At 42.4% G+C, this 22,245-nt stretch overlaps 2 protein-coding genes across 2 annotated transcripts; both read left to right on the top strand.

Annotated features, from left to right (window-relative positions):
- LOC109901049 (SPARC-like protein 1) lies at positions 1-14,032 on the top strand. Its single transcript, XM_020497037.2, has 11 exons — positions 1-319; positions 7,517-7,572; positions 7,683-7,748; positions 7,968-9,158; positions 9,454-9,565; positions 10,106-10,227; positions 10,814-10,934; positions 11,177-11,313; positions 11,664-11,812; positions 12,521-12,669; positions 12,918-14,032. The coding sequence occupies exons 2-11, from the start codon at positions 7,519-7,521 to the stop codon at positions 12,944-12,946; spliced, it is 2,130 nt and encodes a 709-aa protein (XP_020352626.1). The 5' UTR covers positions 1-319; positions 7,517-7,518; the 3' UTR covers positions 12,947-14,032.
- A 608-nt stretch (positions 14,033-14,640) lies between these two features.
- Positions 14,641-20,049, top strand: LOC109900334 (uncharacterized). Its single transcript, XM_020496023.2, has 9 exons — positions 14,641-14,694; positions 14,858-14,911; positions 15,194-15,229; positions 15,490-15,597; positions 16,949-17,128; positions 17,247-17,318; positions 17,471-17,545; positions 18,017-18,070; positions 19,535-20,049. The coding sequence occupies exons 2-9, from the start codon at positions 14,867-14,869 to the stop codon at positions 19,592-19,594; spliced, it is 630 nt and encodes a 209-aa protein (XP_020351612.1). The 5' UTR covers positions 14,641-14,694; positions 14,858-14,866; the 3' UTR covers positions 19,595-20,049.
- Positions 20,050-22,245: the final 2,196 nt, after the last annotated feature.

The raw sequence follows: 22,245 nt of genomic DNA, 5'->3' as shown, positions 1-22,245 counted from the left end.
ATAGGAAATAAGAGCTAGTGCGTAAACTTCTGCATTACGTGTTTGATTGAATAAGCTCTCTCTCTCTCGCTTCCCTGCTTGGCCATACTCAGTTGACTGACTCCTCTGCTGTAGTCCACTGTCCACTGTCCACTGTTTCCCTTGACACAGAAGGCACAAAAGACCCTGAGAGGTGTGGTGTGTGTGTTGCTGGACGAAGCGTCAGTGTGCGAGAGACAGTGTGTGCACTTTCTTGGGTGAGATAGTACATTGTGTGTGTATGTGTGTTTGCGTCTGTGTGACGCAGTCTCAAACCTCTCCTTGCAGCTGCCAACATCAGGTAATAACTTTTTCTTCTTCTCTCTTAGTTACATCCACTTGAAATTATCATTTTAAATTCCTTGAAGACACATTTTGTCGTCACAAAAACAAATCCCTCTAAATCTGTCTTATTGAGGAAATTGACACTGGGGATGTGGTGGATATATATGAGAAGAGTGATTTTGTGTTTTGTTTACTGCTAAATCAATCTGCTCAGATGTGTATTTTTTGTCCCCATTGTGTTGCATAGGGTGCTACTGCAGGATTGTTTTAGATGTTATGGACGTTTTAGACGTCTATGACTCAGATTTTACATTAGCATGCATGCTTTAGAGAGTGTTTCATGAAATTACTGGGGTAAAAAAAAATACAAAATCATACTTTTAAAAACGTTACAAAGTTTGACCAAAGAGTAATCCCATTCATTTATGTAGCTAGTAAAACCGACAAAGACAACGTTCACATGATATTTATATCATTAGGCTAAAACAGAATCATCCTGTTTCAATCTCTTCCAAGTGATTTATCATTTTTGGCATGCAATATCTCCCCCCCACCCCCCCCGCATTGTCTCCAAACACAGGGGCAAAAAGTTTGTGGACTTAGTCGACTCTCTTTCCTGTCTAGTAGCTTCTGCTGTTTGCTTTAGCGTCCACTGAACTCTCAATGTGACTTTTTGAGAGAGGGGTGCATCTCTGAAGGGAGAGTTTCACACTATGGAAACCGAGAGGGAGGGTGTTTTAGTTTTGTATTTAATCTAAGTCACTTAAGAAGAAATTCTTATTTACAATGACGGCCTACCCCAGCCAAATCCAGACAATGCTGGGCCAATTGCGCCCCACCATATGGTACTCCCAATCATGGCCGGTTGTGCAACAGCCTGGATTTGAACCAGGGGCTGTAGTGACACCTCTAGCACTGAGATGCAGTGACTTAGACCGCTGCACCACTCAGGAGCCCTAAAGGGACTCAAGATTGAAATGTTCTAAAGTTGGGGGAAATGGTTTGTCCATTGGTTCTGAACGATTGCATAATAAGGGATTGTCATTGCCCTTATCAGAGACCAAGGTGGACAAACCTCATGTCTGTCTTTGATATACAGTATGATAAAATCATTTGAATGGCCCATTTATACCCATAATTAAAGGGGCAATCTGCAGTTCAGACAATAACAAAGCATTTACCCTGCCACTGATTTTTTTAAACAGCTGGTAGATACAGCTGGAAGATAGACAGAGCTATGGATGCAAGGCCTGCAAGGACTGACCATCCATGAGATATATAAAATATAATATTTTAGGTTCTGATGGGGTGCTACAATTAAACAAGGCATTAATAACTTATGTTCTTCAAGAATCAATGGGTATATAACAATAATATAAAAGTACAAAAATGTATGTACTAATCACACTTTGCCGCTTTAAAGGCCCAAAACAGCTGTTTTTATCTCAATATCAAAACAAAGAAGCAAAAAACGATATCTCAAGCAAGAATTTTGCTAGGATTGTTTGGGAGTGGTCTGAGTGGAAGGGTTCCCTTTCAGTCGGTACTCTCGGTACAACACAACTCACTCTTGCGACTTTGAGTGAAGAACTAAAATCACGCCTGACTAGGCTAATGAAATCCGTGCCTTTCTGAAAGCCCCACCTTCCACAGGTGATAACACTGTGGCTCGAATTCATTCTTAAATGATTTCACTCTTCACCTCAATGTGAGCAAGAACAATTCATGCTTCTACAAAAAATGTTTTATTGGAACATGAGACTATCTGACTTTGTGCCATCTAAACTGTCCCTTCATGGTCGATCAGTTTGTGTCCGCATTGCCAGCGGCTGCATGCAAACTCTTTGGATAGACATGTAGCATTCTTGAGAACATTGGCGACCTTCCTGTGCTGGATGTCGGTACCTGCCAAGTTGCAGGACGTGGGGAGGAATTTGGGGCTGTGGTCAGAGCAGAACTAGCCTCCCAGCAGGGCGATAGTGAGCCGGCTGAATCGGTCTCCCACAGTGACTCACTGGGCTCAGGTTTGGATGACGACAGCGGGCTCAGCAGGGTTCTTGGTTGATGAGGAGGACTTAATTCAGGGGCAGCCACCTCCCCACGCCTGTGATTGTCCTCCCCCACAGAAGTGACCTTCCTCCACCACAGAATAAATCTGTACCTGCACCCTGTGATTTATGCTGTCAAGCACCACCTGCCTCTTTTTACGGATTTTGGCAAGGAAGTGACAACAACCCGCTCCAAGCCACATTCCCCTTCGTCCGTAACTATGATGCAGTTCTACCAGACTGAGCTGCTGACGGAGTTGGATGCAGCTTTGACTGCCACGTAGCCCCACACAGAGCTCTTGTGCAGATTTCATTCTGCCCATGTCCCGGTGCACCGTTCTGCAGCTCAGGAAATGTATTGGAGCTACTGTGGTGGCAAAGTGTCACCTTTAGCTGACTCTCTCGGGGCTGACGGTGGAGAAACTTCCCGAAAGGAGACAGGTGGAGCCCTGCCGGCTAAGCGGCTGTTGAGAGTGGTGGAAATAGAACCAGTCCATCCCTGTCCACGAGAGGGCATTAATGCCCCCTCAGATGGCACTTTACGGGAGACTCACTGCCTGCTCCGACCAATGTTGCGCATGTGTTGCCCTGGATCATGTGAACAGTGACGTCAGGATACAGGTGTGTGTTATTTCTTACATTAATTAGCCCAGGACATTTTTTGTGTTACTACATTCAGCTGGAAAGAACTAAAGAAGTAAACCACTAGTAACTCACCAGTATTACAACCGGGAATACGACTTACCCAAATTGGATCCTTTGTTCGTACCCCTCAGGGCAATTGAACTGATTCCAGAGGCTGATCCAAAACACAGCTAGCGGAGAAGAGATATTTGGAGTGGACTTCTAGTCCGACTCAGGATGCGTACACACCATCCACCGCTTTTGAGTATATTTCACGCTAATGTTCAGTCTCTGGATAATAAAGTAGCCGAGCTCAGGGCGAGAATCTCTTTCCAGAGTAACATACTTTGTTTCACAGAAACATGGCTCTCTCGGGATATACTGTCTTTGTCCATACAGCCAGCTGGGTTCTCAGTATATCGCGCAGACAAGAATAAAGAACTCTCCGGGAAGAAGAAAGGAGGGGGTTTATGTTTCATGATTAACTACTCCTGATGTGATTGTGATAACATACAGAAACTCAAGGCCTTTTGTTCACCCGACCTAGAATACCTCACAATGAAATGCCGAACATATTATCTCCCAAGAGAATTCTCTTCGGTTATAATCACAGCCGTGTATATTCCCCCTCAAGCCGATACCACGACGGCACTCAAAGAACTTTACTGGACTTTTTGCAAACTGGAAACCACATATCACGAGGCCATATTTATTGTAGCTGGGGATTTTAACAAAGCAAATCTGTGGAAAACGCTACCGAAGTTCTACCAACAGATTGACTGTAGCACTCGCTCTGAGAAAACATTACACCACTGCTACTCAGCTTCGAAATGCCTACAAGACCCTCCCCTGCCCTCCCTTTGGCAAGTCACGACTCCATTTTGCTCTTCCCTTCCTATAGGCAGAAACTCAAAAAAGAAGTACCTGTGGTAAGGACTATTCAATGCTGTTCTGACCAATCAGATTCCATGCTTCAAGATTGTTTTGATCACACAGACTGGGATATGTTCCGGGTAGCCTCTGAGAATAACATTGACGAATACACAGATACGGTGACTGAGTTTATCAGGAAGTGTATAGGAGATGTTGTACCCACTGTAACTATTAAAACCTACCCTAACCAAAAACCGTGAAAATCTCTTCCCAACTAAACTTTTTCAAAAGAAAGATGGCCAGGGTCCCTGCTCATCTGTGTGAATGTGCATTAGGCATGCTGCAAGGAGGACTGCAGATGTGGCCAGGGCAATAAATTGCAATGTCTGTACTGTGAGAAGTCTAAGACAGCGCTACAGGGAGTCAGGATGAATAACTGATAGTCTTCGCAATGGCAGACCACATTTAACAACACCTGCACAGGATCGGTACATCTGAACATCACACCCTGCGGGACAGGTACAGGATGGCAACAACAACTGCCCAAGTTACACCAGGAACGCACAATCCCTCCATCAGTGCTCAGACTGTCCGCAATAGGCTGAGAGAGGCTGGACTGAGGGCTTGTGGGCCTGTTTGTAAGGCAGGTCCTCACCAGAGATCACCGACAACAACGTTGCCTATGGGCACAAACTCACCGTCACTGGACGAGACAGGACTGGCAAAAAGTGTTCTTCACTGACGAGTCGCGGTTTTGTCTCACCAGGGGTGATGGTCGGATTCGCGTTTATCGTCGAAGGAATGAGCATTACACCGAGGCCTGTACTCTGGAGCGGGATCGATTTGGAGGTGGAGGGTCCGTCATGTGTGTGTGTTACAGCATCATCAGACTGAGCTTGTTGTCTCTGCCTGCAATCTCAACGCTGTGCCATTACAGGGAAGAAATGTTCCTCCCTCATGTGTTACCCTTCCTGCAGGCTCATCCTGACATGACCCTCCAGCATGACAATGCCAACATCCATACTGCTCTTTCTGTTTGTGATTTCCTGAAAGACAGGTATGTCAGTGTTCTGCCACGGCCAGCGAAGAGCCCGGATCTCAATCCCATTGAGCACGTCTTGGACCTGTTGGATCGGAGGGTGAGGGCTAGGGCCATTCCCCCAGAAATGTCCAGGAACTTGCAGGTGCCTTGGTGGAAGCATGGGGTAACATCTCACAGCAAGAACTTGCAAATGTGTTGCAGTTCATGAGGAGGAGATGCACTGCAGTACTTAATGCAGCTGTTGGCCACACCAGATACTGACTGTTACTTTTTATTTTGACCCCCTATTTGTTCAGGAACACATTATTCCATTTCTGTTAGTCACATGTCTGTGGAACTTCAGTTTATGTTTCAGTTGTTGAATCTTGATATGTTCATACAAGTATTTACACATGTTAAGTTTGCTTAAAATAAACGCAGTTGACAGTCAGAGGACGTTTCTTTTTTTTGTTGAGTTTATTTTGCAATATGTATGGCACAGCTGCCAATTTTTTGGTCCTTAAATGAAACTGGTATATTTTTTTATTTATCACAATTTTCTTCAACAAATGTTGGTCTTTAATGCAGGGCCCTGGGATTATTATTGATGCTGCCTTTCCACTCTCTTGGATGCATCAATTTCCCCGACAGGCCTGATGGCACTGGCCCAGTGGGGAGACCCTCCGGTACTGTCGCAAGGGGTGCTCATGGGACAGGTGTTATTCTGTTGGTCATGACAGACGTGTCCCCCCAAGTGTGGGGCTACTCGATTTGGGGGTATGGACGGTGGGACAGAGTACCCAACATATCAATTACCTGGAGCTTCTGAGGTTTCAGGCGCCTCCACCCATGTTTGTTGGGCTGTTTAGTGGAGGCTACACCCCTGGGTGGTTGCCCAGATATGGGAGAGGTTTGGCAGGGCCGACCTAGATCTTTACACATCGCAAGAAAACTTGCAGTGTTGTCTGTTCTTCTCGCTGAGGGACCTGAGTGCCCCGTTGGGAACTATTGCTCACCAGTGATCTTGGACACTAATGTACCTATTGTGCCCACATGGGATTTAGCTCTGGTTTTGAAGGCCTTGTGCCCCCTTTGAGCCTCTGGAGTTGGGGGATCTGAAGATCCTCTCCTACAAGAGCTCTCTGCTCATGGCTTGGGCTTGGGCTAAATGTGTTGGGGGCCTCCACACATTATCCGTACATGGTTCCTGTACTCAGTTCACCCCTGGCGACTCTAAGGTGACGCTGTGTCCAAATGCGGCCTTCATGGTCATGACCTACACGTCTTTAGCCTTTGAGCTATTTTCCCTTTTCACCTCCTCCTTTTGCTTGTGAAGAGCAACAGAGATTTCATGCTCTGTGTCCAGTACTAGCTTTATGCATGCCCTTTGAGTGGATCCGAGATATCTGGTTATGTTACCAGATTTTTTCTGTTCAGGTAATCCAGCTCGTAGCAGGGCGCTCTCTGAGCAGCGTCTCTCCTACTGACTTGTGGAGGTTTTCTCCCTGGCATGCAGCAGCAAGTGATAAGGGTTACTTAGCGGTGTACGCGCCCACTCGACCATGGGCCTGGCAGCATCTTGGGCATTATTTAAAGGATTGACTGTAGGGGATATTTGCGCTGCGGAAGTTGGGCATCATCACACACGTTTGTGAGTTTTTATAGCTTGGATGTTTCGGCTCCCAGTGTAGCCCACAAGTGCTTACAGCTGGGAAAGGAGAAGGTGTCCACAATGCCAAGACTACCGTGCGGGTGGAGGTCTGGGTGGTCTGCCATGGGCCATTTCAGTTGGTGTCCATTGGTGCCGGCTTGGGGCGGGATTTCAATTCTCCATAGTTGTGTTGAGCTGACATGGTTTGGTAGGGTACTTTCTAAATGTAATCCATTAAAGTTACTAATTACCTGTCCAAAAGTGTGTCAGTAACATAACTCAACATTTGGATTACCCAAACTCAGTAACATAATCTGATTACTTTCCTATTAAGAGACATTATTAGAAGACACAAAGTAATATTACCAATTGAACAGGGTCAGCCAATGTTAGAGTTTAGATGGCCATAAATGTATGTTGCAATTTACTTTATGGGCTAGATATGTTTCTTACCCATTGCTTTCTACTTCAATAGATAATTATACGATTAGGCTTTATCTTTATATTAAAAAACAAAATCTGTCAGATTTCTGGTAATTTCAGTTGATTAAATACCCTTTATCTTCAAGCATATGACTTGGAAATATTGATTAGATAAATAGTTTTACCTGAACATAAGCCACAAACGAAGGACTTATTAGCCTACTCTGTTGTTTACATTTTTGTTGTCAAGGAGGACTGATAAGGCCCATTGCTTCAAAACATTGTTGAAAAAGAAATACTGCTGTCATGGAATGGCATGCCTTGAGCACTTCCAGAAAAATGGTTATTTGCATGTGAAAAATGATCACCCGGCCTGCTGTTTAAGTTTTTGTTGGTGACACTTTGATATCTCGATAACGTCAGTCTATTAAAAGTACACAAGTTTGAGCATGGTATTCAATATGATACAAAACGAGGGAAAAAAGTTATTTGCCTGCACTGGTCCTTTAAACTTTATACTCAAGTATAAATACTAATAAATAACATATGCCATTGAATTTGATGTCATTATAGGTATGAAGACCCATTTACTGTTCCTTTGCCTATTGACCTCAGCATTTGCTGTGTCTGTAAGTACTAATAAATCCACTCTTGCTTTTTGAAACAGCTTTTTAAATAAAATAAATGAATAACCACAAGTCTAATGATATTTTATCAATAATTCTTTGCTATTCCCAAGGTCAAAGGCAAACCTCATGACAAACATCAAGCTTTATCCAAGTCCTCGCACACAGCTAAAGAGAAGGTAAAGTGCATCCAACTCCTGTATTTTAAATAAATCTCTATAAAAACGGAACATTGACAAGGATTCCCCAGAAACTTTACCTTTCATTATTATATTATTATTTCATTTATGACAAAAGTTTGTCTAGAGGCTATATCTTTTGTTATATTTACAAAAGATTTTCCAGAAACGTTTAATTTTTAGTTGTACTGACTTTTTACACTTCCCTTCCTGCTAAAGGACATTGTTCCAGATGTGGCCAATGAGGGGGAGGTCTTGCCGACTTTCATGAACTTTGAGTCTAGCAGTCAGGATCAGGAAGACGAGGACATGAGCTACGAGGACAATGCTAATGTTAATATGGGTCCCTCCAATGAGGAAGGGGTGTTCGAGGTGTCTGACAGTGGTGAGAGGAGCACCCCTGTCCTGCTGAGCGATAAGGCACTGGTGGACCTCCTCCAGGGGGAGTCAGAGGAAGACGAGGTGGAAGAGGAGGAGGAGGAAGAAGAGGAGGAGGGAAAGATCGAGTCTGAGGAGACACAGTCTGAAGAGGAGGAGGGAGAAGAAGCGGAGGGAGACTTGGAAAAGGAGGAGGAGGATGAGGAGGTGATAGATGGGGAGGAGGAGATGGATGTGGAGGCAGAGAAAGAGGCAGAAAAGGTGGAGGCGATGGCAGATGAGGAGGAGTCAGATGAGGATGAGGAGAAAGGAGAGGAAGAGGCGGAACCTGTGGTCGGGGACGGAGGAGTAAAGCAAGAGGCTGAAGTCGAAGAGACGTACAGCAACACCGAGCCGGAGATTCCAGAGGATCTGGACTACGCAGGCGACAATGACAACACACAGCCCCTGGAAACCGAGCTTGAGGAAGGGAAATCCCTTGCCGAAGACGCCCAGCTCCTCTTAAAGAAGGAAGAGGAGGCAAAGGTGGAGGAGAAAGAAGAACAAGTTAGCAAGGAAGATGAAATCCCCACTGCCACTGATGACTATGAGTCCCAGCAGGACATACAAGAAGCCGAGGCCTCTGAGAGCCAGGAAGTGCTCGGCCAGTACAAACTCCCCGAGGGAAGCAAGGACCAGCAGAAAGGTTCCAAGGACAATTCCCAAGAAAAGGGGAACAATAAAAAAGACGGAGACACAGACGCTGAACTCCAAGAGACAAAGAACAGTCTGGATCTTGATGGGACACATCTTTCTGTAGAAGGGGGAGAAGAGAAGGAGCAGCAGAACATAAACGAGAGCGCCAGTCACACCCTAGGCAAAGCTACGAAGCAGAGGAAGAACCAAAGGGTGAGGAAGCACCCCCCACAGAGGGATGAGGCCCCGCCAGGAGAAGGAGTCCCAGACCACCAGGGGGATGAGGGGGAGAAGGAGTACTACCGCACCACTGACAATGCTGTCTACAAGCCCAAGCGGAGAAGAGCCGGGAAATGGGTAAAACTCATCACACATCGCCCATTAGCTATAATGCAATGTCATCCTAAAACCTCAACCTACATTGAACCATGTAACCCCTATATAAAGCTAGGCCCTTTTCTGTGAGTGACCTATTTGAAATTCAACCGATGGTCCATGGATGGATCTACTCTATTGTCAGAGCTTCCCAAAATTAGTGTATACAGTATGGGAAATAGGGTGTCATTTAAAATGCAGCCCACATCTTATCTATTAACATCTGTGGGCGGTTTGTTGACCTCTATTGTGATTTCATCTTCTGTTTCCTACCCAGGCTCCTCTGGTGGGAATGAACCCGGTCCAGATCAGGGCGACAGTGGACCTCTACCCCAGCGCCAGGCCCTCTTTGGCGGCCAGCCTATACAGACACCAAGCCTCCGCTGCCGGTAAGTGTCAATGTCAGCAAGGCACGCACCTACGCACGCACGCACACACACACACACACACACACACACACATACACACACACACACACACACACACACACACACACACACACACACACACACACACACACACTAGGAATCTGCTGACTGGGCCCTTTCACTAACACTCCCAGAAGAATAGTGCCACTCCAATTCACCGCTGCTACCAAAACAACCCCCCCCCCCGCCTCCGCTGGATTAAGGGTTCAATGAGAGAGCTCATGTTGAATTCGAGCACTGTGCAAACTCAAATGGCAATGGAATGCAGGGGGTAATGGCTGTGGTGGTAGTGCTGGTGTTTCCATTGACATCTATAACCACTGGAAAGTACATACTTGTTCATCATGATTAAGACTTGATTAAAACATTAATAACACATGAACATGCAATAACTTAGTGAATCTAGCAGAAAAGAAACAATAGTGTTATCACATCGATGTTCCACTGATATCAAATTCTAGGGCATGAGTGTGTTTAGACAACAAAAAAAATCTCTTTTAGACCCTTGTGAGAACTTCCGTTGTAAACGTGGAAAGACCTGCAAACTCATCGAGGAGAAGAAGCCTATGTGCGTGTGTCAGGAGCCTTCTGCCTGCCCACAGAGTGTCACTGACTATGATCATGTGAGTATGAACAGTGGTCATTGGGGTGGCCTGGGGGGGGGGGGTTCAGAGTTCTGGATCATATGCACTATGGGTTGAATCTGACCCACTACTCTAGCACTTTCTCTCTCTACTCCTTCCTTTCTTTCTATCCTGTCCAATAAACATAAACAATACGAAAGGAATTCCTTTAAACACATTTGGGAAGAGTTGCTATTATGGACAGGAACTGTGGACAATAGAAATTGATAAGATCGGTACCACAGAACTATGCTGCTGTAAAAGTTAGGATTTGGATACGTCTTCTGATCCTACATCTGTAGTTCGAGGAAACTTGAAGGAAATATGCCAAGAATCTGGCAATGGTAGGTACAACCCTGACATTATATTCTAACAACGTTGGGGAGCTGTTGGTTTTGGCTAGAATTGTATCTGCAGGCCCCTGTGTCCAAGACAGGTGCACTAGCCTCAGTCTGAATTGAGTTAACTTTATTGGAACTCTGTGATGCTTAGTTTCTTACCAAGAGCAGGATCACTACAATATCTTTAGCTGAAGCATTTCATTTGTTAAATCCACAACACATGAAGTAATGTATCTTTCATGCAGGTATGTGGAACTAACAATGTCACCTACGACACATCCTGTGAGCTCTTTGCCACCAAGTGCAAACTGGAAGGCAGCAAGAGAGGCCATAGACTTCACCTGGACTACACTGGACCCTGCAAATGTAAGACAGCTATAGTCAGACCACCTCTACAGTTTCTGACCAATACAGTATCTAATCTGAAATAACTACAGTATAATACTTTTTTTCTCTCCATTTCTTCCTCTCCCTTTCATTTTTCTTTCTCATTCTTGTCTGTTTCTCACTCTCTATTTAATTGTCTCATCTTACTTTGCCTCTCCCCCTTCCTCTCTTTCTCTTTCTCACTCTCTCTCTTTCTTTCACTACCTTGCTCTCTCTGTTAGTCATAGCCCCGTGTATGAATGGCGAACTGGTCCAGTTTCCTCTGCGTATGCGCGACTGGCTGAAGAACGTCTTGCTGCAGCTCTATGAACATGACTCCATGTCCCCTGGCTTCCTCACCCCCAAGCAACGCATCAGAGTGAGTAAATATATATCTGAGAAAAAAAGAAACCTTGTATGGACACCCTTAAATTTATGCTTAAAATACGAGGGTAAAACATTACATTTAGACATACCATCTATAAAGGGGTTAGAAGTAGTTCATTGATAGTTCCATTATTTATATTTTCCAAATAATTCATATTCATATAAAGGCGCTTTATGAAGTTTTAATGAACTGCATTCTTAGGGATTAATAGTGTATATCTCAAAGCCCAAAAATCACCAGTGCCTCACAATTGATTTTCAAACTGCGATCTTGTTAGCACACGTTCATATTCAATCCAATACAATTTTATTATTCATGTGTGACCATAAATAATCTCCCAGGTGAGAAAGATCCACGAGAGTGAGAGGCGCCTCCATGCCGGCGACCACCCCATTGAGTTGCTGGCCCAGGACTTCGAGAAGAACTACAACATGTACATCTATCCCGTGCACTGGCAGTTCGCTCAGATGGACCAGCACCCTTCTGACAGGTACAGTATTCCAGGAGAAAAATTATTTTGTTGTTGTTGTTGCAATAAAAAAATGAAAATGAAAAAGAACCTCTTGCTCTTGCTTACGCCAAGTTTTCATTGAAATGCTTATGAGCTTCTGTAAAAAGTTACACGCCTAGTGCAGTAGGCCAGTATGACATCATGGATGATGTCATATCTGCAGTCAAATCAGCAAGTAGTGATACAGTCATAAATAATATTGAAGAAGTGTTGTTATATGTCTTTGATATGATTCAAGAGTGAATAGCTTCACTTGTAGCTGTTCACCTTCACAAGACATTCTGATTATTGCTCTCATTGTAATGTTGGTGAATCTGATTCAGATTACTTGTGAATCAGATACATGGTGGGTCTGAATCTAATATGTGATTAAGAATCAGTTTAACTGAACCTTTCACATTTGAGTTTACCTTAAAGGCCCATAGAGCGGGAAACAAAAGTGGAAGCACGGCTGGGATATTCCTGGAATTAGTCCATTTGGGTAAATCTAGTTCAGACTGTGTGTGAATTGTTTCTAGTTTTGGGTCAGACTCCCCATACTCAACCCCCAATTGAATAAAACAGAGTGAAACGGGGAAGCTCTACTTGAAGAATGGGAGACGCTTATTTTAGTTTTCTGTTCCAAAATGTTTCAAAACGTTTTCCATTGCATAGGCTTATGAAAATGACACTGGTGTTCCTATCCAGGTTCCTGTCCCACTCTGAGCTGGCCCCCCTGAGGGTCCCGTTGGTCCCCATGGAGCATTGTACCTCCCGCTTCTTCCAGGAGTGTGACGCAGACAAAGACAAACAGGTGTCCTTCAGGGAGTGGGCCCACTGCTTCGGCATCAAGGATGGTAAGAGTGTGCAGTCTTATACAAAGTGAAGGCAATTCAATGACCAAAGAATGAGGCTTGACATGATGTTGCCAACGTTGTGATAGTTGTAGTAGTTAGATGGGAGTGAAGGAATGAATGCTGCGTTACTGTAGCTTACAGAAGGACCATGGTCATGTGCTTTCACACATGTTTGATAGTATAACCCTATATTGTAAACTCTTGTAAAGATGTAATCTTTTGTGATTTTCCATTTTCCCTCTCTGCAGAGGACATGGATGTCAACCTGCTCTTCTGAGTCCAATCAGTACCTTATCAAGCAACCAGCTTTAATAATCATTTCACAAGATCACCTTCAATTATGGCAGAACCACATACCTTAATTGGCAGAAGAGAGACTTGCGTTGATTTAAACTGTATGTTTTTCGGGATGCTCTGTAAAGTTAGACTGGTAGAACCAGCCTAATCGCTGTGTTCACCATTATATTCAACTTCACGTATCAGTCTGGAATTTCTCCTTATTGAAACTGTTTGAGCCTATGTCTGTAATGAGAAGCATTATTCAAAACCAAGTTGTCAGTGATTGGATCACCTTAAACCAATCAGAGGACTACCTAATTCAAAGCACAGGATTTTGTTTTGGATTTTCTGAGAGGACTCTGATTTGACCAGTCATTTCTTGGCTTGTCCTAAACTCCCATCTATTGGAGAAAGCCCAGGTGTATATGCAGTAAAACAGAATGGTGAACACAATAATCAGGTGGGTTCTACCATTCTACTGCAAAGTACAATTGATTAAAAAGTCAAAGTGAGAATGTCCTTCCATGTCTTAAGTCATAGATGGAAGAGGAGTTGTGTTGTTCATGTTGTCTTAAATCAGACTAATCTAAAACAAATTTGGATCTATAAATATGTGGATGTTCTGTTATACTGTATGTAGATACCGTATAGCTGATAGTGGTATTAGTAAAGTTTTTTTTTAGCAATTAACAATGATATTAGTGTTATGAACACATTCCAAGAGGGGGAAAGTTTACGAGTGCTTTTTAGTAGATGACTGACTACAAAACAGAAATGGACTTCTATGCAGGTGAGACCGATCACTTTACTTTTTGACCAAAATATTACAGTATTCATTTTAAACATTTAAGTGGGAGCGTAACAATATTTTTTTGGTATGAAAACCATTTGTAATTGACTGTCAAAATAAATTGAGCTGTCAAAAGGAGAAATTGAAATGGCAGTAATGGAGTAGAACATGTGATGTTGACAGAATTACTAAGAGTTGAATGCTGCAACAGTTTTATTTGTCTTGCCTGATATAGCTACTTTTTCACTAACCTTTCTAATAAAAGTAATGTTGACCTCATCGGATCTCATCACATTCCTGTTTGATTGTTTTACTTTATGCACAATTTGATTGAAGGTAACTTTATTGATCCCCAGGGGGAAATTGTCATCAATAAAGTTATTTCATGCACCATAACAAAATTGATACAACGAAGAGAAACCACTCCAGTATTTATTATTTAGGTTACACTGAAATACACTCAACCCTTCTTTATATTCTTATATGATAATTTGTACTGTGCAATGACATAATTGGGAAGTAACTGTAATAAATTGTGGTTGGTGATGTCACTTTCACGTCAGTGTTGACGTTTTGTCTTTTCTAGTTTGCATGAAAATAATGACAGGCATCTATTTTACACAGCCACCACAGGCAAACAGTTGACTCATCCAACAAAGGCTTTATAATAAGGACATAATCGTAATATGATAATATGGTTCAGATTTCATGGTTTGCATTTGCAATGCAGGTGATTTTGAATAAAGCCCTCTTTGGGTCAACAAGCCACAATTGTGTGGTCTGTCAAGATGGGGAGGATGACTGTGCATGTTGAGATCAACATTTAGATCTGCATTCTGATTGGACTGTTACCAGTGGACATGGAGGAAGTGGCTCTTTATAAGAGTGGAACTAGAAACAACGTGTCATCTTCAGAAGTGTCTTTGTGAGCTGAAAAACTGCCGTCCTTCACAGAGGTATGGCAGATGACAACTTAACCATTTTCATGGAACAGCCTTCATGCAATTTAATCCAATTTCATGTACTTGTTTTGTATTTATTGAACCTTCATGACACTGGGTTATTGCTCCTATCGGTTATATGGGATGCTTTTCTGACTTTCTTTTTTGTATGGTAAAGAAAAGCAACATGTTTTGTATGCTGTGGATCGTCTTTCAGACAATGTCTCTCCTGGTAAGACATATTTAAATATGTATTCAACACTGTAGCTACTACAGCATCCAGACCTGGGTTCAAATACTTGGAAATCCTTTCAAATACTTTGAGCGTTTGTTTGAGTTTGTTAGTAGTGCCAGATTTGGCACTTTCAGATTCAAGGTTTCCAGTTTTGGGACTTTTCTAATTTAATTTAGCTAGGCAAGCTCAAACAGGCACAAAGTATTTGAAAGAATTTTTTCAAGAATTTGAAACCCAGGTCTAATAGCGTCCACTGTGCTTTCCTGGTTTCATTTATAGGTGGAAGCTGGAGGACAGTCTTCAGGTAGTGGTGAGGTATTGTGTGTTTCTTAAACATCTTAACAATAAGATATTGTTGATAAAATCGTCTCAACATACATTTACTTTCTGAGCTTCTTTACAATCGCTGAGAGTCACTTTTACCATAATGTTATACACACATACATACAATATAATACATAGCAATGTCTCAATACATATACAGCATTAAGAAATAGTGTGGACAGTATGACTCAGTGAGAGAAGTTAAGGCATTATGGGAAAAGTAATAGGATAACGTGCATTACTCTTCCCAGGCTGGTGGTGGCAATGGAGGAGTTGTGAATGGAGGCATGGTCGTTAACGCTGTTAAACCAGGGGTTATGAATGGGCTTGTCTTAAATGGGCAACCCTTTCTGGCACAGGTACGTATACAGTGTGGGGGGTTCAAAAGTGTCCCTGCGCTGCAACACAGAAATATCAGCTATATATTTCATTACATAGGTTTTTGTTAGGGGATTGCAAACAAACTTACTAGAGAGTAAACTAACATGGTCCAAGCACACCAAGACAGTCGTGAAGAGAGCATGACAAAACGTATTCCCCCTCAGGAGACTGAAAAGTTTTGTCATGGGTCCTCAGATCCTCAAACGGTTCTACAGCTGCACCATTGAGAGCATCTGGTTGCATCACTGCCTGGTATGGCGACTGCTCAGCCTCCGACCGCAAGGCGGGTAGTGGGTAGTGCTAATGGCCCAGTACATCACTGGGACCAAGCTTCCTGCCATCCAGGACATCTATACCAAGCGGTGTCATCAGAAGGCCCTAAAAATTGTCAAAGACTCCAGCCACCCTAGTCATAGACTGTTCTCTCTGCTACCGCACGGCAAGCGGTACTGGAGCGCCAAGTCTAGGTCCAAGAGGCTTCTAAACAGCTTCTACCCCCAAGCCATAAGTCTCCTGAATACCTAATCAAATGGCTACCCAGACTATTTGCATTCTCTGTTGTCATCATCTATGCATAGTCACTTTAATAACTCTACCTTCATGTACATATTACCTCAACTAACCAGTGCCCCATCACTGACTCTGTACCAGTACCCCCCCTGTATATAGTCTCCACATTGACTCTGTACCAGTACCCCCCATGAATATAGTCTCCACATTGACTCTGTACCGGTACCCCCCTGTATATAGTCTCCACATTGACTCTGTACCGGTACCCTCCTGTATATAGTCTCCACATTGACTCTGTACCAGTACCTCCTGTATATAGTCTCCACATTGACTCTGTACCAGTAGCCCCTGTATATAGTCTCCACACTGACTCTGTACCAGTACCCCCCCTGTGTATAGTCTCCACATTGACTCTGTACCAGTACCCCCCCTGTATATAGTCTCCACATTGACTCTGTACCGGTACCCCCCTGTATATAGTCTCGCTATTGTTAATTTACTGCTGCTCTTTAATTACTTGTTAATTTTATTTCTTATTCTTATATATTTGAAACTGCATCGTTGGTTATGGGCTCATTTCCCTGTAAGGTTGTACCTGTTGTATTTGGCGCATGTAACTAATAAAATGTGATTTGATTTGAACATTTGATTTGATTTGATTTGAGAGTCATATAGAAGATGCACGGGTGCTGCAGTACAGGCATTTTAAAAAGTAACTTTTGAACCAGAGCATTTGTACAATGGGCTACCTCTCTAACATGTCATAAGTCCAATGTAAACTGTTTCTCCTGGTCCAAACTATTCTTGTTGGCAAAACAGGTGATACCAGTTGGTGGATCATTACTTATTCAACAACCGGGTGCACTTGGTCAGGCCGCCATGCCCCAGCTGGTCCCCATTGGTGCACTTCAGCAGGGTGGGGCACTTCCTATAGGACAGGCGGGAGCAGCCAATGGAGTGCCACTACAACAAGGACAGCTTCCTCAACTAGCCAATAGGGTTTGTCTCCTTTGTCCAACTTTGCTTCTCCAACACTTACCAGAAGCCTAGAGATATCAGGAGAATCTATTGAAAACCATCAGTGTTACAGTGTGACTGTTTAAACATATCTTTGCAGGTTGTACCATTATTTGCAGTTCTGCCACAGGCAAATGGCATCGGAGGCCCCCAGGCCCCAATGTTGATGCAGGTATATCATTACTGTTGTATCAGTAGTATGTCTTGTATGTTCATGTTTTAAAGATATCTCAACGCACCAAATACATCCCATTTAACGGTGCTCACACGTTGATGTCAATGACCCATGATGGTGATTCTGTCTTTTTCATCGTCTCCTGTCAGATTATTCCTGTGGGTGGAGGAAACAACCTTCAGCAGCCAGCGGCTGGAGGGAAGGCAAGAAAAGCTAGAGTCAAGGTAACATGATGGGCCACCTCTGCTCATTAGTTATAAAGTTGCGGGCACTAAAAAGTTCCCCAGGCTGACTGTGCAAAGCGCAGATGGTCGGAAGTATCCTGTGAATGAGATTAGGTTGTTCTGTGGTATTAGTAGAACAATTGCCACAATGCAAGCGTGTGCAACGCGGCACTAAAATATTCTAGCAATACATAAATATAAAACCCTGTGCACTGGAGCACGCTTACTGTAGATCCAGGTGCTGGTTTTGGCAGGAACAACTACTCTAGTATCCAATAGGATAGTTTGGCATAAGTATAGTAGTAGTTTGTCACAAAAACATGTACTTTGGCACCAGATTTGTAAAACAGTTTAGTGCTCGCAACTGTAGATTACACAGATTACATCACAGTCACAAAGCAACGTATTATGCATCTTGATATACCTTTGTAAGAGTTTCACCTGCTCTCTCATTTTAAATCCCCTTCACAGCATTCAGTCCCTTTTCATGGAATGCCCACATCAACAAGAACAGATACTCCACTGGTATATTCTCAGTTCTTCCTCCTCTTCACTTCATTTGTGACAGTGGGATTGCCCTTATCATGTATTTGAAAGAATTGCCCTCAAATACAGGTACATTTGACTCATTTCCATATTATCAAGGCAGCTCTCAAATGAACCTTTATACATTATTCACATTTTAATCACATTCTCATGAAACATGAGACAACTCATGTGGCCTTATGGTTAGAGCACAGAGTTTCTAAACCCTGAGGCGCAACATCGAGAGACATCCGGGAACGCTTGCGAAACAGACCAAGCAGACCAGGCCGGGGTTTGAGAAGTCAATGAGAGAGAAGTCAATTTATTTTATATTTTCTCGAAATGTAAATGAAAACCGAGCCAATTTCTTAAGTAATTGAACATTATTACTCCAACCTTGCAGGAGTGACAAATAGACACATTTTCATTTTTGTCAAAAACAACTTTATATCGAAGGAGTGCCTTTGATTTGACAGCCTGCACATGCTTAGTTCGATACGAGAAGGCTGTTAGACCTGATTACGTGTTTCTGAGCACGAGTTTAGCTAGCCAATGTTGCCATGACATCGCCTACAAGTGTGAGAGGAGATTTCTATTGGAGAAGCAGTATCTGTCTATCTTTATACTGCACTGTCTTTGGTTAGAACTCAAGTCCTTCTGCTCAGCCGACCTAGAATTACTTACAATCAAATGCCGGCCATTTTACCTACCAAGAGAATTCTCGTCAGTTATAGTCACAGCTGTGTACATTCCCCCTCAAGTAAACAACAAGACGGCCCTCAAGAAACTTCACTGGACTCTATGTAAACTGGAAATCATATATCTGCATTTATTGTACTTGGGGATAAATCAAATTTGAGAACAAGGCTACCTATAAATTCTATCAGCATATTGATTTTATGACTTGCAGAGCTAATACTCCCGATCACTGCTACTCTAACTTCCACGATACATACAAAGCCCTCCCTCGCCTACTTGTTAGATATTACTGCACTGTCGGAACTCGAAACACAAGCATTTCACTACAACCACATTAACATCTGCTAACCAGAAACCAATAATATTTGATTTGATTTGACCAAAGACTCTAAAAATTGGACCTGGTGCCTCTCTTCTTGACACTCAGCATTAAGGAAATGTATTGGGGGCAAGGCCTTGCAACAAATAGTATTTGTACATGCAAAAGACTAGAGTCTTATAAATCAAATTGCCTCATGCTACCGAATCAGGACATAGTGTAGTCTCTTGCCCCTATGGGCCATTCCGGCTCAGACAAGGCTTACTTGCCTAATGTGTACTTCATGAAACATGCATTCTAATGAAACATATGTTTAAATCCTATACATCACTAATAAATTCAGGTTGTAGCTATACATGTTTTGTTAATATAACACTTGTGATAATAATAACAAATGTACAATGTAGCTAATAATGCTTCTATCATGTTTCCATTTTGCCCATCAGACCAAGGTGATTGCTGGGGAGGTGGAAGAATCCTCTGGCTCTGACACCAGTGAATGCTGAAGTGAGGCTGAGCCTCTGAAACCTGGACAGCATTCTAACTAGGGTTGCACATTTCTAGTAACTGGGACTTCTGGAAAGTGTGAAAGTTACCAGAATCTTGCAACCGAAAATAAAGTATTTAAACTGTAATACCAGCATCTCATCAAATTGCCAATTCCAGATGACAAATTACCTCTACTGGCAGGTTGTTCAATTCCCGGGTGCGCCACTACAACTTGTTGTGTTGCCCTCTTGTTTGTCTCCCCCTCTTACTTCAAAATCTATCTCTGAATAAACGTTATGAAAGAAAAGTGGAATTCCAGTCTCCTTTGACCAAAACTAAAACTAGATTAACAGGCTGACTGCATCCCGACTGTGTGCCCATTTCCATGTTTTGTAACTGCGTTCCCGATGTACTGGAAATGTTGTTATCACAGCTGATGTCTTTGAATGAATTATTAAACGGATGGCAAGCTTTGAAAGTTTTATCTCTCCATGTCCTGCAATCTAATTGCCATTCATTCTCTATTAAACTATTGTGAATGATAATTACACACATAATTGACCATTGACCAGAAACAACAACTGCTTTCTTGGGAATATGGGAGAGATCTAGATAGGTATTGTTAATTTGGTGTTGGATAGGAAATTCCCCAAGACTCATAGATGGCTGAATGAAACACCACTGGTGTTTAAGCCACATAAATTCTCACTAAATGCCAACACAACGCAACAGCCCATACAACACAAGCCTGGCAATATAAACGCCTGGTTGATGAGGGTAAAAACTTTACAGAACATTCAGATAGATAGAAATGTATTGTATAGATCAGACAATGACTCAGTTATACCGAGAAGGGTATTAAAATGTCAGGTGGACCCTTGCAACCAAGTATGTGAGTTTATAAAAAATCTGATACACGTATTTATCCCTTTTTTGGAACATGTATATCACAACAAGAGTGTCATTATTGAAATATTGTGTCATCGCACCAGTGGCGTAGGCAGAAATCTGTTGATTGCAGTGCCAGCAAAAATGTTGGTTCAATTATAAAAGCACACACAATAAACCATCCAACATGTGATTTTGCATTACAGACCAAATAGTCTTGTAGGCTTACGTAAATCCATGACGGTTGCATTTAACATACGACTCACATAGACACACACATAACAAACCATAGGCTTATAATTAATAGTCTATGAGACTAGAACATAATGCCCTGACACAACAGTAATAATCACAATAGGCTTGGCAACCTCTCACTGGCTTAGCGACCAGGAGATAGTAGACCAAGCTAGACTAGGCTAAGCTCAGCGACCAGGAGATAGTAGGCTAGGATAAGCTAGGCTAGCCTCAGCGACCAGGAGATAGTAGGCTAGGATAAGCTAGGCTAGCCTCAGCAACCAGGAGATAGTAGGCTAGGATAAGCTAGGCTAGCCTCAGCGACCAGGAGATAGTAGGCCAGGCTAGGAGGCCACAAATGTAACCATTCAACATTAGGAGAGCCGAGAGCGTCATATTGACTCAAAGCAAATTAACTTTTTAAATTACTCTGCCATTTTTTAAGTCCTTGAATTTTCCTAAATAAGTCTATCTAACACACTATCATTGTTAGTATCTTAATATCACAAGCAGAATTTCTGTTATAAGCAGTTTTATGAGGACATAAAGCACATTAACATAATTAAACTCAAAATTTGCCATTCTGTTCTGTGAAATGCATTTTTTTAAATAAATAAATAAATTCCTTTAAGACCTGCCCTTAACAAATTAATAATAAATTATCTTTGTGATGGTGTTTATTTAATGGATTTTAACACTAGAATTCTGGTGTTTTAGTTATATTTCTATTACATAAATTACATAAACTAATGAAAATGCTATTGTTTTCTTTCAAATCAATTTTATTTTGTATTCTAATGCTACGTATGACCTTCATAAACAAAACCAAACGATTCCGATAGCATAAATGAAATGTATTTACTAGATGGTTGACTTTCAAAAGACACGTCATTGGCCCGAAGGGGGGTCCAACGAGGCCAGGCTTTTCTAATGTAAATGTTAATTACTGGCACGTAGGCCAATCAAAGTAGATCAGGTTTGAATTAGGTTACATGCTGTATATTTAACACCATCAAAGGACACTTAAATTATAGCCTAACAGTATGCTAATACACATAATAATAGGTCATAGCCTACATAGACTAAAATAGTGGTCACCAACCTTTTCTTAGTCGAGATCACTTCATAAAATGCAAGCCAAGTGCAGTTCTCGGCTGGGCTCGGGAAATCCAGTTTGTCTACAATGTATTTTGTGAGATCAATTAAATTATCAATAGCCTATATAGCGGCCTAACTATAGTGCATGGGTGGAGAAGTACAGGGCAAAATTATATTTCCAATTCAATTAAATTTGGGGCACTCCAGATAGCATATGCTAGCCAAATGTGTAGAATCGCAGGAAATTACCTTCACAAATGTAGCATTTTCTCTCAGCCTCATGACAAAATGTGAACCAAAGTACGAGATGCTTATATAGGAGAAAATCCAATTTCTCTTGAGAGTTCTTACATTTCTTAAAGGCCTTTATACCTTGCTTGAATAGATTCCAGAATCGTATGATTAAACCAAGGGCTCGATCTCTGCTTTACTCTGACCTGTCCAGTGG

The sequence above is a fragment of the Oncorhynchus kisutch genome, linkage group LG12 (genome assembly GCF_002021735.2).
Source record: "Oncorhynchus kisutch isolate 150728-3 linkage group LG12, Okis_V2, whole genome shotgun sequence".
NCBI lineage: Eukaryota > Metazoa > Chordata > Actinopteri > Salmoniformes > Salmonidae > Oncorhynchus > Oncorhynchus kisutch.
The sequence above is the reverse complement of the archived record's forward strand: the minus strand, read 5'-3'. Positions and strand labels throughout refer to the sequence as shown.

Coding starts and splice junctions, on each gene's coding strand:
- LOC109901049 (XM_020497037.2), top strand. CDS start 7,519: ATGAAGACCCATTTACTGTTCCTTTGCCTATTGACCTCAGCATTTGCT. Junction 10,228..10,813: donor GTGTCACTGACTATGATCAT/GTGAGTATGAAC, acceptor TCTTTCATGCAG/GTATGTGGAACTAACAATGT. Junction 11,314..11,663: donor CCCCCAAGCAACGCATCAGA/GTGAGTAAATAT, acceptor ATAATCTCCCAG/GTGAGAAAGATCCACGAGAG.
- LOC109900334 (XM_020496023.2), top strand. CDS start 14,867: ATGTTTTGTATGCTGTGGATCGTCTTTCAGACAATGTCTCTCCTG. Junction 14,912..15,193: donor TTCAGACAATGTCTCTCCTG/GTAAGACATATT, acceptor TTTCATTTATAG/GTGGAAGCTGGAGGACAGTC. Junction 17,129..17,246: donor TTCCTCAACTAGCCAATAGG/GTTTGTCTCCTT, acceptor ATATCTTTGCAG/GTTGTACCATTATTTGCAGT.